The 17,410-nt window shown below is 38.7% G+C and overlaps 1 protein-coding gene across 4 annotated transcripts in view; it reads right to left on the bottom strand.

The window, feature by feature from the left end:
* Positions 1-17,410, bottom strand: part of COL25A1 (collagen type XXV alpha 1 chain) — a 310,589-nt gene that overhangs the window by 61,149 nt on the left and 232,030 nt on the right. For all 4 annotated transcript variants that reach the window (XM_032686841.1, XM_032686843.1, XM_032686842.1 and 1 more), the window contains 4 exons: positions 15,714-15,740; positions 13,230-13,274; positions 2,617-2,670; positions 1,069-1,095 (listed from right to left, as the gene is read on the bottom strand). In XM_032686841.1, the coding sequence (XP_032542732.1) occupies positions 1,069-1,095; positions 2,617-2,670; positions 13,230-13,274; positions 15,714-15,740 (153 nt within the window). The remainder of the gene's footprint in view (positions 1-1,068; positions 1,096-2,616; positions 2,671-13,229; positions 13,275-15,713; positions 15,741-17,410) is intronic.

The raw sequence follows: 17,410 nt of genomic DNA, 5'->3' as shown, positions 1-17,410 counted from the left end.
CAAATATAATTATAACAGAAGAAATTATTTCATGAAAAAAGATTCCCAGTTACATACTTCTATATGTGGGGTACAGACTTTCAAGACTTCCCTGGATTATTTTATTATATGCTTTTCAAAATGTGAAATGAATTGGATTTACAGACATATAGAAGTGAAATTCAATTGTAGCTGCAAAGACATCAGTAAACATTTCTCAAGAGCAAATTGCACCTCAATACAAGCAACTTATTTTTTAAAAACATGGCTCCGCGTACTTAAGAAAATGAGGCCATTTACAGATTCCTACTCAGAATAAGGATTATGCCTTATTCTCAATCTGCCCCTGTCTATAGATGCAGAAGCTCACTCTAACTCAGTGTGTACTTGGGTGCTCCTCCCCGAAAGAGCAGAATTATACTCCGTGTTTGCAGCATGGAGCTTGTTCCAGCCCCTTGTCTTGTCTTGGCGTGACTGTGGACATCAGAGAAGTAATTCCTCACTAACTCACTGCAAGTCAGAGCATAATCACTGTAACATTTGTGCTGCTGGTACCTCTTCAGACAGTCTACAGCCTAAGATCATGGGGGCAGATTCCCTTGCTCTTCCTTAAATTGATTCAAATACGAAGGGAGAATCGTACTTTCAGTGCGTGGAGAACCGGTTACCCAGATATCATTTAGAGTCTATGTAGCTATCACTCTTGTTACCTAATCATTTCATTCCACACAGATGTCAGAGCACTAAAACCAAGTTACGAGAAATGTGTGGATCTCTATTCAGACAGGCTCATCCTTTTCTGAGACTAACCATAGTGAGGATTAGTTGCATGGTTGCTCAGCTCTGCAGCCTTTAACACATGAGCTTTTAACGCACTGCTCTCTGTGATTAATCCCACTGCAGTAATCACAGATTAATAACTTCCATTAGTAGGTACTGTCTGACACTTCTAAAGGTTGCTCAATGACTCTCAAGTTCTAGGTACTAGCTGTGTTTTTTTCTTTTAAAACTTGGGAGTCAGTGCACTGGCAATTCTCTAAGCAGTTATGCAAAACAGAACCACCACAAAGGAAGTGGAACATGTCTCACCTTTTCTCCTCTTTCTCCAGGGTCACCCTGATGAAAACAATTGGAGCAAAGAAGTCATAAGTTACTAACTCAAAGAAAAATTAAAGTGTTAGTATTACTACCATTAGTATGTCGATTACTAGCCATTATGTCACTACTGATGACAATGCCTCAGATGATAAAATCCAACAGAAAAATCTCCAATAAACAATAGAATACGTAAATGTAATAGACCTCAATGGACAATACAACTTCAATGTAATTTTAAAAGCTTAATGATTTGCATGTAAAAACTTCCCTCCCTCCTCTTTTGTCCCAGATTAAACACTGACAAACAGGTGTATGTCTTCCAGAGACTGACTGTGAGAATGTAGGTAACTCCTACATTTGGCTTTCCTTACGTTTGGAATGAACAAAGGAAACCCCCGAAGTCTGAATGTGAAGGGAAAGTCTTATGATTCTGTTAATGGCTCAGAAGGTTCCTCAAGAGAGAGAAAAGTCCTTAACCGTTTTAAACTAATTCTTTATTTTGTTTCAGAGTAAAGAGGCTTCAGTGCTCCTTACATTCTCTGTAACAATCTCTGTAACAAAAAGATGGCTTATAGCCACTATTTTTTTCAAAATTAAAATGTGCTTCAGAAACTGCAAATGCACTTTTGCACACCAGCCTGACCCTGACAACTCATCTCTGCATTTCTGGCTCAGAGCTGCACTCTGGTTCATATTTGCCCCTTCTGAAGGCTGGTGGTCGCTAGGCAACTCAGAGACTACAGCTGTGACTACGAATTAAGCATCAACTGCCATAATTTGGCTTCTGTTAGAAAGTAAGAAAAGGTCATGCTCCCAAATGGTTTGTTTTCATTCCTGACGGACAAGCAGAGAGTCAGTAAATGTAAACAGGCTGCCTTGCATGTCTGTCAGTAGCAGCATGATGCACAGAATCAGCTGAGGAGCACATGTGCACCAAAGACACACGCTCGCAGCTGATGGGATAAGAATTTAGCACACAGAAGCCCACAGATCCCACCATCTTGGACATGTTGAGCTTTCTTTTCAATGAAGTTATCGTAAGCTTTACATTCTATTTCACTTGTTCAATATTAAAACAGCAGAACATAAGTGCAAAGAGTCATACTGATGTAACAAATACAGGCTGAGACATGTTCCCAATGAGGCTTGTTGCTAACTTCCATAATAGCAGGATCAGCCCTTGAGACTTAACCCTGACATTCGTCAAAGAGTTGACCACAGCAGTTCTTGAAAAGAAGCCTGAAACACATTGTAAGGGGCATAAACAAAGCCTTTCTGAAAAGGTCCCCAAATTCCCAAACACTTGCAGGCATATTGCATTCACTTGGCAGTGGATGTATATGCATCAGTGCTGCTGACTGGGATTATAATATGCTCCCTTATGGGGAAATGTGCAAAGCCTCTTACAGCACTGATCACTGGAAGGAGCAGATCATTAAAAGCCAGTCAGAATATAAACCCAAGTTGGAAAGCACGACTGTCATCTATATATGCACTCACATACTGTGTTTCTGTTTTTAATTCATTTTCAGTACTGACCTTAAGCCCCGCTGCTCCCTTCTCTCCTGCTATGCCAGGCAAACCAGGTTCACCCTAAAGGCAAAGAAAACAAAACATGAGGTTAAGAAAGATATGATGAAATATATGAATACTCTCATATTGGATAAGTAATGATAAACAAAATTTAAAAAGACTCGGCAAATATGTACTCCACAGTTAGGCACTAAAACGCCTTATTTCATCAGGTTGGATTAACTCTAGCCTATATAAGCCAAGAAATAATTCTACTGAAGGTGACAGAGACACACAGATGTCAAACTAAACAGAAAAGAGAACTGTGACTCCTGATTCTGAAAATCTGGCCAATTAACCTTAAAAGCATAGTCTTCCTAGCAAGACTGCCAATGCTTTTCTCTTTTCTAAAACCTAGAAATACTACAAGAAAGGCTTATCTTAAATGATTTTGACATTTGTGCTTCTGGTCTCATACAGAAGGCAGATAATGAAATAAAATTAGAAGGGCCTATTTCAGAAATGGAAGAATTTGGAAGAACAGAGAGCTTTTTAATTTTTTAAACCTACTTTGGTTGTCCATTTTTGATAGTTTAATACCACTGGCTAAAAAGTTGTTTTAAAAGATTTTAAAACGTTCAGCATTACATCGATGTTCCAAATTTTGGGTATGTTTAATGGATAGTATATTATTCTTCTACAGTTCAAGGAGTCATAAATGATTTTCATAAGTCACAACAAATAACAATTATTTTCAATTTTTTTCCCTCCCCCAAATTTAAAAACAAACAAACAAACAAAAGAAAGAAAGAAGCAAACAAGAAAAAACCAAACCAACACAAGACCGTAAAAGACATTTCTTAGTGTTTATATCCCAGATTCACAGGAAAAACACAGATATTTATTTTAGACAAAATGATAACATGATGGTTAAACTTTATTGCAAAACAACTAGGGCTTACTATACAAAACCCTTTGCAGATGTATATCTGTCTCACAACAAATATCGACCTTCTTTGATAACCCTCACGTACAAAACCACATCACACTTCTGGCATAGCAAAGCACATAAAAATAACAGCCACAAAAAGATCTGAAAAAGTCTGCAACTAGGTTCTTCTATAAACCCTTTGCTATGTAAATGTATAAAAATATGTAAAAGTTAAATACAATTATACAACCCAAATTAGAAACAGTAATTTGTATCAGAAACTCAGTGAACAATTTTCATACAGTATTCAAAGTTAGTACACACGATGAACCAATCCTCTACTCAGAAGTTACAGAGGAGTTAAGATAAAGGCTTTTTCAAATGCAACAACGTGTGTTTTCTGATCCTCCATAAAAGCCTCCTATTAAGAAAGGACTTAGCTTTTTCTTATTTCCACAGTCTCACTTTAATTACAGATAGAAAAACTCTGATTCTCTGTGAAATCAATATCCATTGTATCATTAATTACATTTTAATTTCATCAAGAGTTGTTTCAAAATACAAACCAAAACCACCAAAGCTCTAGCAAAACTCTACTGATGTATTTTCCAAGCCAGAGAAAAAATGTTAGGTACTATTAAGCTCACAGGAAATTAAATAGCCATTTGTGTTAGCCCTTTCTCAAGGCTCCTTTGTACTACAGTAGCTGTAAGGCTGATAAAGTGGCACAGACATTCGATATATGAGTAGTCAGGATCTGAAGCTGGGAGATTAGATGTGTCCTAAAGGATTGACCTAAAAGGGTCTCAGAGAAAACTGCCAGTTGACAAAATGAAGCAGAAGGGACCAATGAATATGCACTTGTTTCTCCTCATACTCACACCCCAAACAAATTTGTTTCTGTCCCCTTCATTTTCAAACAGCTGCTGTTGGCTGACATTTTCATGGGGCTTAAATCTCTAATCAAAAGGTTGAAGTTCCAAGCCTGCCCTTTCCTCCCAGCTTTACATATAAGTGCTATGAATGCAGAGGGCTACTACTGTGACAAAATGGAGACTGCAAAACTAGAACAAAACAATTATTTTCTTTGGAAAAGAGGTGAAAACCTCAGGCTGTCACAGTAAATCCCCATTCATATCAACAGTCTCATTTCTGACCCATATGCGACTTTTCTATGCTCAACACTACGTTTCTGGCACTGGAAGTACTAGTCAGAGGCATCAGAACAGCAGAAATTATCTCTGGGAATGGGAAAGATTGAAGGCAAACCTAGAAGGACAGCACAGAAATGACCTCGTGGCTTTATGTTTTTGAAGTGATTATCATTCTGTTTCTAATGTTCAGACGAACAGGGACTAAAATAATTTTCTGTCATACCTATAATATTACTATCCCTATTTCAGAACTCTATTTTCTTGTCCATACAAGGAATCAGGGGGTAATAAGGTGAAGTAAAAATGTACAGCAAATAAGAAAAAAAAAAGAAAAAAGAAAAAAAAGGAAAAAAAAAAAGAAAAGCTCCCCCTAAGAGCAAAACAGACCAAAGCCTTGAAAGACCTCTCATTGATTAGGAAATTCTAAAAGTAGTTATGAAGCAAAACAGCAGTTAACTTTTGAAGGTGAGTAGATTGATAGTTTTTCCCGTGCTACACACTGAAATACTGTGTTATTGTAGCAATGTTGGTCTCAAAAGATGATTTGATTCTTGACATGAAAATAGTGGCATCAAATTGGCATTGAAATATTTCTGTCAGGAAATACAGTTAATTATTTGCCTTCCATTTAGTTACTTTTAGTTATTTATATATTTATTACTCAAAGCCTATATTAAAACCAGAATGCAAAATGTTGTATGAGTAAACTGGAGTATAAAATTCTATATAAGTATGTTTCAGCCCCATGGGTTAATGTTTTGGAGATGAACAAAAGGCATAGTTGACCTTTAAAAGGCTGAAGATAATTTACATGATGTTCAAGGAGTGATGTGGGCAAGGGAAAACTAGACATTCGACAATGTCATCTAATGCAATAATTTAAATCAGACTTCTTTTCAACCTGACAGAATGAAAGAAACTATAAAACTAGTTTCTTAATGTCACCTTATTTACATTCACCAGGCCATGGGTAATGCCTTTCCTGACTCCTATTGCAGTCTCTCTTTAAAAGGTGTTAGGTTGCAGAAACAATTGCCTTCTGCACATCATCTAGCTTTCAAATCGAGGTAGCATATTGTTATTTATTTGTTCTTTCACATAATCACAGAATTGTTGAGGTTAGAAGGCACCTATGGAGATCATCCGATCCAATTCTCCCTGCTCAAGCAGGGTCACCTAGAGCTGCATGCCCAGGATCATGTCCAGATGAATATCTCCAAGGATGGAGACTCTATAGCCCCCCCCGGCACCTGTATATCAGTGCTCAGTCACACTCACAGTAAAAAAAGTGTTTTCTGCCCTTCAGAGGGAACCTCCTGTGTTCCAGTTTGTGCCCATTGCCTCTGGTCTTGTCACTGGGCACCACTGAAAAGCACTTGGCCCATCTTCTTTGCACCTTCCCTTCAGGTGTTTGTCCACACTGATGAGATTCTTCCCTGAGCTCTCCCATAGGTTTAAGTCTCAGCTCTCTCAGCCTTTCCTCACAGGAGACATACTGCAGTCCCTTGCTCATCTTTGAGGCCCTTCATGAGATGAGATTCATGAGGCCCTTCATATCCAGTATGTCCCTCTCTTGTACTTAGGAGTCCACAACTGGGCATAGTACTTCAAGAGTGGTCTCAACAGTGGTTTTTTTTACCATTTAAAGAGTAATTTAGTCTATAGTACATCTGATTTTAGCTCATAGCTTGCCTTTCTCCAGTCATGAACTCCTGAGAAATTATCACTCAAGGACAGAGTGACTGCAATCATGCTCTAAATCTTTCTAGTGGCTATAAAACACAATCCATGATCCCAGTTAAAGATTTAATGAGGGCTAAACTGTACCCTCATACAAGAAAAAGATGCAAGACCCAGAGAAATTGTCTGAAGCCACCCTCAGAGTATTCCCTTGGAACTTTTTCCTGAAAGGGATGGACTGTGGGGAAGATGATGTGGGGAGGTGTGAAATACCTCAGTATAAATGTAAAGGAATTGATACTAGCCCTTCCTGCCCTTCTGCATTCTTGTTCTCAGCTAGACCACACCATAGAAACCGTCTTGTGTAATGAACATCGTGTGTGACTACCACGATATACCATAATAAAACCAAAATTCTCCCTACTGGCACCAAGATGGGCTACGATTTCCAAATACCACCTCAGCACAGTGCGGCTTAAGTGACACCATGACTGAAAGAGAAATAACTTAGTGGGATGCTATGGCTCCAGCAACATCTTATCTGAATACATTCTCTATCAAGGTTTTGCTGTACCAAAGCAGTAAGACAACTACCTGATCAAAAACTTCTGATAATTTCTAGAAATGGCTTCAACACTTCAGTCTCAGAAGTGTTTGGCTTTTTCCTCCAATTGCCTCCATCAATTGCCAAGGCAAAGAAAATATTAACATGCCAAGAATATACTCAACCCAGCCATTCATTCCAGGACTTTCAGATAATTCAAAGAAAAAACAGAAGGATACTCCTTTGGACAGCACACCAGAACACTGGTTCAAGTTCTGACATTCTTGAGCCTATAGTAACTGGATAGCTGTATTAACACTGACAGACTGTCTTTCCTGTATTTGGGCAAAGAGCAACCTTCAGCACCTTGCTCAATAAATAGGTGTAGTAGTTTCCTCAGATACTCTCGTTGTAGGGGCAGTCTCAATGCTTACATTGAAGCAAATCTGAACTTGATGAGTATTCGAATGTGTAGAGCACTGCTTGTGCTCTGCTGGTAATGTGAGAAAAATCTGTCAATATGAACTCATAAAATCTACTTCAGAACAGGGCTGAAAATGTATCACCCACTAGAGTCCATATCAAAGGAGTCAAGGCAATTGAAAACATGTTTCTCCTTACTGCAGTGCTTTGTGCCCTGGAGGCATAAACCTTCATATCCAGAATAATCAGCTAAAAATAATGTGGCTGGAGGCCCCAGCTTTTCTTGTTTGTAGCAAAAAAAAGCCGCCTGGAGGCTGCTGTTGTGAAATACGTTTTGTTTTGGTGAGATACATAACTCTGTCTACACCAGCTGGTTGATATCCACCTCACCCTGAAAAGAAAGTCTGTCAGTATTGCTATATTTTTCAGTCATTAGAATGTAATCAATTTAAGGATAAGGAAACACAAGAGGCCCAAAATCTAATCCAGTCTAATTTTACTCTAAAATACATAGATGAAGACAGAGGGTAAAAAAGTGGTTTCTCAGACATGTTACTATGATTTCCATTTCAAACCAGGGTTGAATTACCTCCTTTCAACTTGCTTTTTCCCCCCCCCCAAAAGTAACTTGAAATTGTTTGTTTAAGGATTGGAAACCTCTCCTGGCCCACTCACCAGCTGAAATTAAGTGGAAAGGCTCTTCAACAAGACTCAGCTGGCCTGCAAACCTGTCTGAGAATTTGTGAACTACATTTATGATGTTTCCTTCCTTTAGTTGAAAAAATGTTAGTATGTGTATACCCTACCTCATTTCTCTAAAGAAATGTGATACTGCTACCTTAAAAATGTGTTCTCTACATAGTACTGTACACAGTAATAGGAAAATACATCTAAATTTAAGAAATAAGAAGCATGAAGAAAGCAGTAAGAAATGTTCATACCCAAACTCCAAATCTACTGACAAGAAGGAAAATTCTTCTGAGGTTTATCAAATTGCTATTGTCAATCTACTGAAAGAATTTGAAATGAAGGGATCTATCCTGACCACACATTCTGTTCTCAATACACTCTTACAAAAAAACCCACCAAAATATCAAGTACTATGTAAGAAAAAGCAATCTATGGAAGTATACAGGGAGGGGTTTATGCACTCTGCACAAACTCCTATTTATAACAAAGAGACTTAGTTGCACAGACTCCAGAAACTGGGTTCCTTCAGGTCAAATGCAATCCTGACTTAAGGAATCTCTGCTTTTCTCCTTGCGTTGCTGCTGCTGCAGTCTCTGAGAGTCCTTATCAAATCAGTACCACTTAGCAAATACCAGAGTATATATTCTACACAGTTGAATTTTCCAAGAAGCCTTTTGTGGCTATTACAATATGATTAATGTAGGGATCTGATATCCCTAGGTCTAACCTCTTATCTCCATGCAGGACTAATGCTTTTTCATGCTATTCGAGTGCTGGAGGACCTCTTGCCAGGGATGAGAAAGGGAAGTTTATCTGCTGTAGCATCTTTCTAGAAAGAAACCTGCTAAGGTGGATTGCACAACAGTTTACAAAGGAAAGGCAGCACTCAGAAAGACTCTCCTTGCTATCTCAGAAGGTTTCAGTCCATTCCAGGAACAATACTCTCTCCAGCTGCAGATATTATCAGGCAGATCCTTTCTCTTCTCAACAGTTCTCAACAACAGTTACTGTTCTCAGCAAGATAAGCTGGCTATAGATTCCCAAATGTAGGAACAAGTGAAAACTGTAAATGCCCTTGCAAGACCACCTGTAATGTTTCGCTGGGTTTGGCCTAGAAGAAAAAAATGTGTGAAGTTTTTATGGCAATGGTTTAGTCACTCTGAATACAAGAAAAATCTGCTAGCTAACGTCCTGCAAAAACATGTGGGTCGTATAAAATTACACTTACTCTAATATCTAGAGATTGTCTAAGCAAAGTGGTTCATATGTTAAGGGATTAGAAAACTGTTCTAAGTGCACTCAGAATTTATGATCTCATTCTCAGACCTATTAGTCAGACTTGTCAATCAACTCCCATAATCCACTGTTTCAATTACAGAAGAGGTGAAGGGAAAAGGAAAATGATGAAGACACAGAGAAGATGACCGTATTTGTAGTGGGTTTCTGTGGCTGGTTTTGGTAGCAGGGGGGCTACAGGGGTGGCTTCTGTTAGAAGCTGCTAGAAGCTTCCCCTGTCCCGTGGAGCCAATGCCAGCCGGTTCCAGGATGGACTTCCTGCTGCTGGCCAAGGCCAAGCCAATTAGAAGTAATAGCAACACCTCTGTGATAACATATTTAACAACAAAAGATTGTTGCGCAGAAGAAGATTCCAGCCAGGGAAGAGCAGAGTGAGAACATGGGAATAACAAGGTAGACACCAAGGTCAGTGCAGAAGGAGGGGCAGAAGGTGCTCCAGGTGCCAGAGCTGTGGCCCCTGCAGCCCGTGGTGCAGACCGTGGTGGAGTAGCTGTGCCCCTGCAGCCCATGGAGGACCATTGGAGTGCAGGGACCCACCTGCAGCCCATGGAGGAGCCCATGCTGGAGCAGGTGGATGCATGAAAGAAGCTGTGACCCCGTGGGAGGCCCAGGATGGAGCGGGGTCCTGCCGGAGACCTGCGGCCCGTGGAGAGGGAAGCCCACATTGGAGCAGGTTTTTAACAGGTAGGACTTGTGGCCCCTGTGGGGGACCCACGTTGGTACAGCTCATTCATGAAGGACTGCACCCCATGGAGGAGTGACCCACGGGACAGCAGTTTGGGAAGAGCTGCTGCCCAAGGGATGGACTCATGTTGGAGATGTCCATCAAGGACTGACTCCCGTGGGAGGAACCCCACAGGAGCAGAGGACTCCTCTCCCTGAGCAGTGGCAGAAACAACAACTGACCGCAACCCCCATACTCTGTACCCCTGCACTGCTGGGGGGGAGGAGGGAGAACATGGAAGGAAGGAGGGGTGGGGGGAAGGTGTTTGTAAGACTGTTTTATTTCTCACTCTTTGGCTCTTATCCTGTTAGTAATAAATATAAGTATTATCCCCACTTTGAGTCTTGTTTTGCCTGTGAAGGTAATCAGTCACTGACCTCTCCCAGTTCTTAGCTCTACTCATGAATTCTTAGCTGGTTTTTTTCTCTCTCTCCTCCGTCCAGTTGTAGAGGGAGAGTGAGCAAGTGGCTTTAGTGGGTACCTGGTATCTGGCCAGGGTCAACCCACTACAGTATTGTTCACCTGTTTAAGGAGAGAGCAAAGCTAATTCACTGCTGACATTCATTGGCTGAAAAATATTTCATTGTCCAGACGAGACAAGCATTCACACCTTTAATTTTAAGCATTGCTTAACAGTCACTGCCTTTTAAACTAAGAAAAAAAATTAACTTGGAACTTAGTGCACTGCACACGCTGTTGTTTAACAGAGCAAGTTCTCTGATTAAAAGGCAACCAAGACAGTAGGGCCTTTGTAAAGTCTTTTAACTATGCAACTTCTAAAAAGGGGATGACTTGCATCACACAGTCAAGTTGAATTCATCTATTTTTCAAATCAACATGAATCTGTATGAGTAAAGCCAGGAGTGCCAGTAGCTGGCTCATAGTACGGCCCAACTCTCAAAATGACTACTCTGCTCTTCCTTCAACAATATCTTCCGTGTCACACTGCACCGAGAATCTGTTTTTTCATAGAAATTGGAAGAATGGACCTTTTGGTAGCAAAATATTAACATGGGAGTCCTAGACTGCATTATACTTTCTAACTTTAGACAAACAGTCTTTCAGTTTACCTTTATTTCTACCACTATTTCCAAGCTAACAGAATTTTTTTATCTATTGATTAAAAGAGATAGCAACATTCAATTTTCATCTGCTTAGTATTATAGGAAAATAATACATTTTCTGCACATAAGGAAGCGTTTTCTAGTCAATATGAACCAACAGTTGAGAAATCAAACTAAAAAACGTAACAGCAATTCATTTTATTCTGTATGGCTTTTTGTCCTGGTACCTAGGTCATTTAATAATTTTTTTTTTCTTTAAGGTCAAAAATAAAACAGTCCAGCTACACTAAGAACACACTAACATCTTTAATATAGTGGTAATAATTTAAAAATGTCTTCAAAGCTTTAGATGCTGTGAATGTTGAAGTAAATCAAATAAACATAAACCCATAAATTGAAAATGTTAGAAGCTGGTTTTAAAGCACAATTTAAAGTTAATAATCAACATTTAAAGATGTGTTTGCATCTTCCCATAATGTGCAATTGTGTATCTCTGTTCTTCCCCCTGAAACATGACTGCAGGTAAGTCTTTGTGGTCTCCTAAAAATAGACATGCAACAGCCTTGCTATACAGCTTAAAAAAACTCCATTTTTCCAAAATGACATGTTAATTGCACATTTGACACATTCCCTCCATATCCATTTTTTGTGCTCATCTGAGTAAAGATTTCTGGCTGGAATTTGTGTGATTCCCATTAAAAATAAAGCTCTTGAATCATCAGGTCTGTTCTATTCAATAGGGTTTTCAACTTCACCCTATCCAGTCTTCTTACATCTTCCTGCACACCCAAAGAAAATCATACTACACTGGCTTTTCACTCAGACTTTGGCCACAAAAATTACTTGAACTATGTATAGCAACAGCATCTGAGTTGGTAAGCACTGTCTACCATTCATGTTGCAATTGAATACAGCTATAAAATATGAAGGAAAAAATCTGAGGTCTTAATGCACATTTGTTTCATATCATTTTCTTATATATTTTTGTATGATATATATGTTGCTAATTCTAAATATTTTTTATTTTGTTCTTCTGTATTAGTCATAATACTCTGAATAGTTTAAAAATAAATTCCCATCACTATCAGTGAAGTGAAATAACTGATTATTATATAATTTCTTATAATCACTATCAAAACACAAGTCTAATACTACGTATTATGCTACTAGAAAGATCACTTTTTTTTTTTAAAGAAGAATTAAAACTAAATTATTTGAAACATCTTAGCATTTTTATTCCTAGGGCTCCTGGTGAGGGAGGCAGAAGACAGGATTGTCTAATACGACTCTTATACACTATCATCTATTGCTGCTTAAACCTGTTGAAAATATATATCATGCATTTTCCTTTTGGCATCCCCTGCCAGTGCTTTTAAAAGTTCACTAGGAATGTTAGTGCTTGCGAGAACAACAGATGGATAATACTGTTAACAGTCAGGGAGGGATACTATTTAAACTTCATCACCCAGATTTGCCAAGAAACCTTAGCAATGCTGTGAAAATAGCCCTGCTGCTTTATTCTGACCTCTCCTTATGGAGGCCTGTTCTGAACTACGAGTTTACTTGGTGACGGCACTAAGAGCAGACAGTGTCTTCCCAGAGGTAGCATTTCCTCCCAGTTGTGTTCAAGAACATTTCTGTTTGATTTATTTCTCTGCAATTTTTCCCCCAAAATTCAATTTCACGTTATTCTCCACCTGTGTTTCCAGTCTCTTTTTATTCTCTATTTATAGGTTGTACTACAATGTATCGGCACTGTATAAATACCCAATATCAACATAAGTGTTTGCATCATGGGGCTGAGTTAATCAAAAGTAAAAAAGACATTCGTTTGTAAGTATGCTGTCTAAAGTAAAACACTACTAAATGCATTTCTTTCTGGAACCTATCAGTCGTCATCAAATCTGAACATCAGACTTTCAACTTAATTAATTACATTTGCTGCTTGTTGAGGTACAACTAGAAAAAAATCATTTCAGAGCACGAACCAGATTGTATAGACTTTTCCATGAAGCTAATTTGAAACCACAGCTCTGAATGTAAGGTTGCATATTGCCCATGTGAACAAGCCCGAAATTGCTTTAATCCACTACATAAATAATGTCAGTGCTGACAAAAGTCAAAGAGAACTCACCACTTGTCCATCTCTCCCTGGAACACCAGGCACTCCAATGGAACCCTGGAGGAAAACAGACACCAGTGTTTAGAAAATTAAACAGGTAATGAAATCTTTCATCTCTTAAAACAGTATTTAGAATTAATGGTGAATGCTTGCCTATTGTAGCTGCAATAAATTTTTCAAAAACTAATTTTTATCCAAGCTGAGCTCTCTTTTCAGTTGAGATTTTATATTAATTAGACATATTCTCACGTCGTACACTTTAATGACTCTAGTCTCTTCCAGAAACAAGCTTCAAGGTGATGGTTGCTTTGTAATGTTGTGGATGCTTCACAAGAAATGTAAGAATTAAAATGCAACTCCATTTAATGCTCTCGATAAATTTTGAGACTGATCCTATGCAATTAAACATAGCACCTGAACAAAACTATTAATGCTTCTACAGGGACACTTCAAGCTCAATAACTGGTGGCACCAATCTATCCTAAGGCTTTTAAGAGATAATCTGCAGTGATTAAGCCTGACAGTGCAAATTACAGATACACTTTTAAATTGCATCAGTACTATTGAAATTAAAAGTTTTAAGTCGGCACAGGCCTAACACAAGGAGAAAAGAAGAAAAATAAAACAATGACCTTGACTTATAACATTGGAGGAATCTTGTTTACAAAGCTCTCGCACTATAAGTTCCTGTGTGATGGACGCTTTTTTTGAAGGACCTTGTGCAACTTGGTACAGAAGTTCAGAGAAAACATGACACATAAGGAAAGCAGGAAAACTGGACATGCTTACACAGCATTCTCCTCTTTTTATATGAAAATGGTGCTGCTCAGCAAGGAAACTGAAAGAAATGGTGCACGGCATTTCCCCCTCTATTCATATTGGTTAGAGGTTTCACTAGAAATGGTTTAGTCAAAGGGCACCAACACCTAACAGGGAATGAATCGAAAATGGATGTACACGGTTGTCAACGAATAGAGTTGGGAAATCCTGTGAAACAAGAAAAGGAATCAACTCATTAGGATCTCAAAAAACCTCCAACTGCTAGTAACAGAGCTTTAAATAAGTAAGAAATTATACACTGCATCCCAGCGTATCTCCATGACCCAGAATGCTCTCCCCTTTCTCCCAAAGCTTCCACTCTGGCATCCTTGTTGTCTCTTTTTGTAGGAAAAATGGTTATGACTTTTAGGCGATGCAAAGAGGTCCTAATGAACATTTTCACATCTTTGTATAATTCTCCCAGAAAACTAGAAGGCAAAGCTCAGGAGGGCATTAAACCATCAATCTCAATAAACTATCCTATTTATAACAGTTCCTCCTCTCAGTGACAGCAGACGATTTTCCTTATGAAACACAGAATGTTAGAAAACATAAATAAAGCTGATTTTACCGTGTCAAGTAAAAGTTTATCAGGTATTCAAAACTTCATCAGCGCATGGGTTTTGTTGATGCCGTACATGCAAAATATCCTACTCACAGAGTATTACGGTATAATTTTATAATGACAATTTAGACATCAGTACAACTTAAAAATGCCACATTCTTGCATTGCCAAACATGAAAGGCAGTCCTCTCCTTCAGTCTGCAAACTGTACAAACTCACAGCTGCCAAAATTCCACCAATTTGTATGCTTTGGGATTACATTTTCACATGTCACAGGTTTTTCTTTGTTTTATTAAAAATGTTCCATTTTAACAGCCACAAGCAAACCTTCACTCTAAAGAACATTATCCTTCTCACATCTCAATACTACTTATTTTTTGCCTCTTCTTTTCTTTATACAAATTAAGCCCATTTATTAAATATATTCCATTTTAGTAAATATCTTTCATAAATATCTTTTCAAATATCTTTTGAATCAAGTAGAAAATTACTTGCCTTGGTGGTATGTGATATTTTGAGGATTAATGGTGCAATTCCATAAATCCTAAACTCACTCAATCAAACTGAGGCAGTCAGCTTTAATGAGTGTAAATAATGCTGAAAGCATTCCCAGGAAGTCAGGTCTCCAGTTACCGAAGGAACAGGAAGACACCAAGAGACCACCTGAACACCGCTAACCAAGCACCATTTATCAGCAACACCTATGTCCTTTGTTTCTGCCGGTCAATTCTTTAGTCATATGGCACTGATCTACGTGAGTAAGGGTGTGCGTTTAATCAGAAACTTTATCTCCCCACCTTTCACAAAGTTTTAACTTTGGTTTCCTAATTGTACCAGTGCACGAAAAAGAAAATTACAGTGACCTTTTCACCTGAAAGTTAAGCAGACAGATTGAAAACAGTCTGCTCTGCATTGCTTGAACTTTCTATGATGGGGGAAATGAGAAATCTGATGTTTCACATCATATAGCTGCATTTTGCAAAAACAAACTTCAGAACCTAAACTAACTAATATAATGCAGTGTACAGTAGCTAATCCCATTCACCTCTTCTGCTTTCAATTTGGCACTAGGAGGAATAATCACTTTCACAGTATTGTTGTTTATACTATACCTTTTGTCCTGGAGGCCCCTGAGGTCCCTGCAAAGGGAAAACAATTCAATTAACATCATAACTCCAGCCAATTTAAACTGAAATGACCAATTAGGACTGTCTTATTGTGTAAGCATTCTGATACTGGACTGAAACCAGCTGATGTTTTATACATTGGGAAAAGTAAAACTTTATGCTCAAAATGCACAATGAACCGTTTTTCTTCAATTTTTGGAACTGATCTATTAATTGCAATACTCAATTTTCCCCCCTTCTAATCTCTTCCCCCCTCTTCCATGACATCTGTTTCTTCTAGTACTAACAAACCTGTCAGCATTAAGATGACTGTGGTTTTTCTCTCTCTTATACCAGCTAACAGCCAGTTGTGTGTAAACAAAGGAATACATCTGCTTGGTAGCAAAAAACAAGGTTTATGCAAACAAGAATTCTTAAGCTAGAGAGAAGCACAAATCTCAAAATCTCCTCACCTTCTGGGTATCAGCACACGTGACTGTGTTATACCCAACATGTGCTCTGTGCCATCATTTGCAAGTTAAGAGAAAAATCATTAAGAATTAACTTCAGAAATTATTAAGAATGCTATTGGGAAGTAAAGAACCACCATTTTGTCCCCATGACCTGAGAAGGCAGGAAGAGACATCTCAATTCAGGAAAGCATAACTGCTTAATGTCATACAGGAGCCCAAGTCTTATTGATATTAAAAGGACTCATTTCTCATCTGCTGTCTCTGAAGTACCCAGGTGGCCACAGTGAAGAGGAGAAGCAGCCAGAAAACAGATCAACTAACCATGCCTTTGACTCTTTGTCTGATTTGGTAACTGCCAGACCATGTCCACCATAGTTCTTATGTACTTTTTTCCCCATGTTCCTACTACGGGTGCTATATCAAGCAAGGTGAATTCTGGGTTCATGAGGGTGCAAAACAAAACACTAAAGCTGAAGAATCCAAATCCTTCTGATGTGAGAAAGAATATAAGAAGAATTGATTGACACCAGAACTGCAATTATTCAGAAAAACAAAAGGATTGCTGCTTCAAAATGTGTGTGGGATTTTTTTCTTAAATGAGTCTGAACTTAGACAGAATCTTCCACCGTTGGTAGATGCAGGGCTTGTTGGAACATTGCTCCAATGCAACTTTAACTGCTAACAAGGAAAAGCTCCACTGGTGGTAACTCTGGGTGCTGTATCCACTGATGCGGATGAAAGCCTTGCAGTTTTAAATGTGGATTCATATGTCTAAGGTTTGGCATCAAACTTCGCAAAGGCATAGATCAGTGTTGCTTCTTGAAACTTTTCCTTGATCGTCTTAACAGAACTAGTGTACTGTGAGCATCTCCTTTTGACTATAGGGACAGATTTTGATAGTCAAAAGCCGCTGTGAGATGCAAGGTGACAATTTTACTCCCTTGTCTTCAAAAGAAAGCAAAAGTATCCAGGCACTCAGCACTGGTGAGGATCAGAGCAGTGAGTATAGTGATCATTTGCTTTTACAGATGGAGAAAGATCCCTCCAGCTCACCATGTGCTGGACACCATCCTCCTCTTCTTTTGTGAGAAAGACACAAGTTTGTCCAGCACCTTAAAAACTCCAAGAAATTAAAGCTCACACTAGAGCTTTCCTATATCAACATTCCCAAAACAGGCTCCAAATGTCCGCATCCTGGACATCAGTTGTCTGCTGACCTTTTGCATATTA

Source organism: Chiroxiphia lanceolata, chromosome 4 (genome assembly GCF_009829145.1).
Source record: "Chiroxiphia lanceolata isolate bChiLan1 chromosome 4, bChiLan1.pri, whole genome shotgun sequence".
Classification (NCBI taxonomy): Eukaryota; Metazoa; Chordata; class Aves; order Passeriformes; family Pipridae; genus Chiroxiphia; species Chiroxiphia lanceolata.
This window is presented reverse-complemented; position numbering and strand designations above follow the sequence as displayed.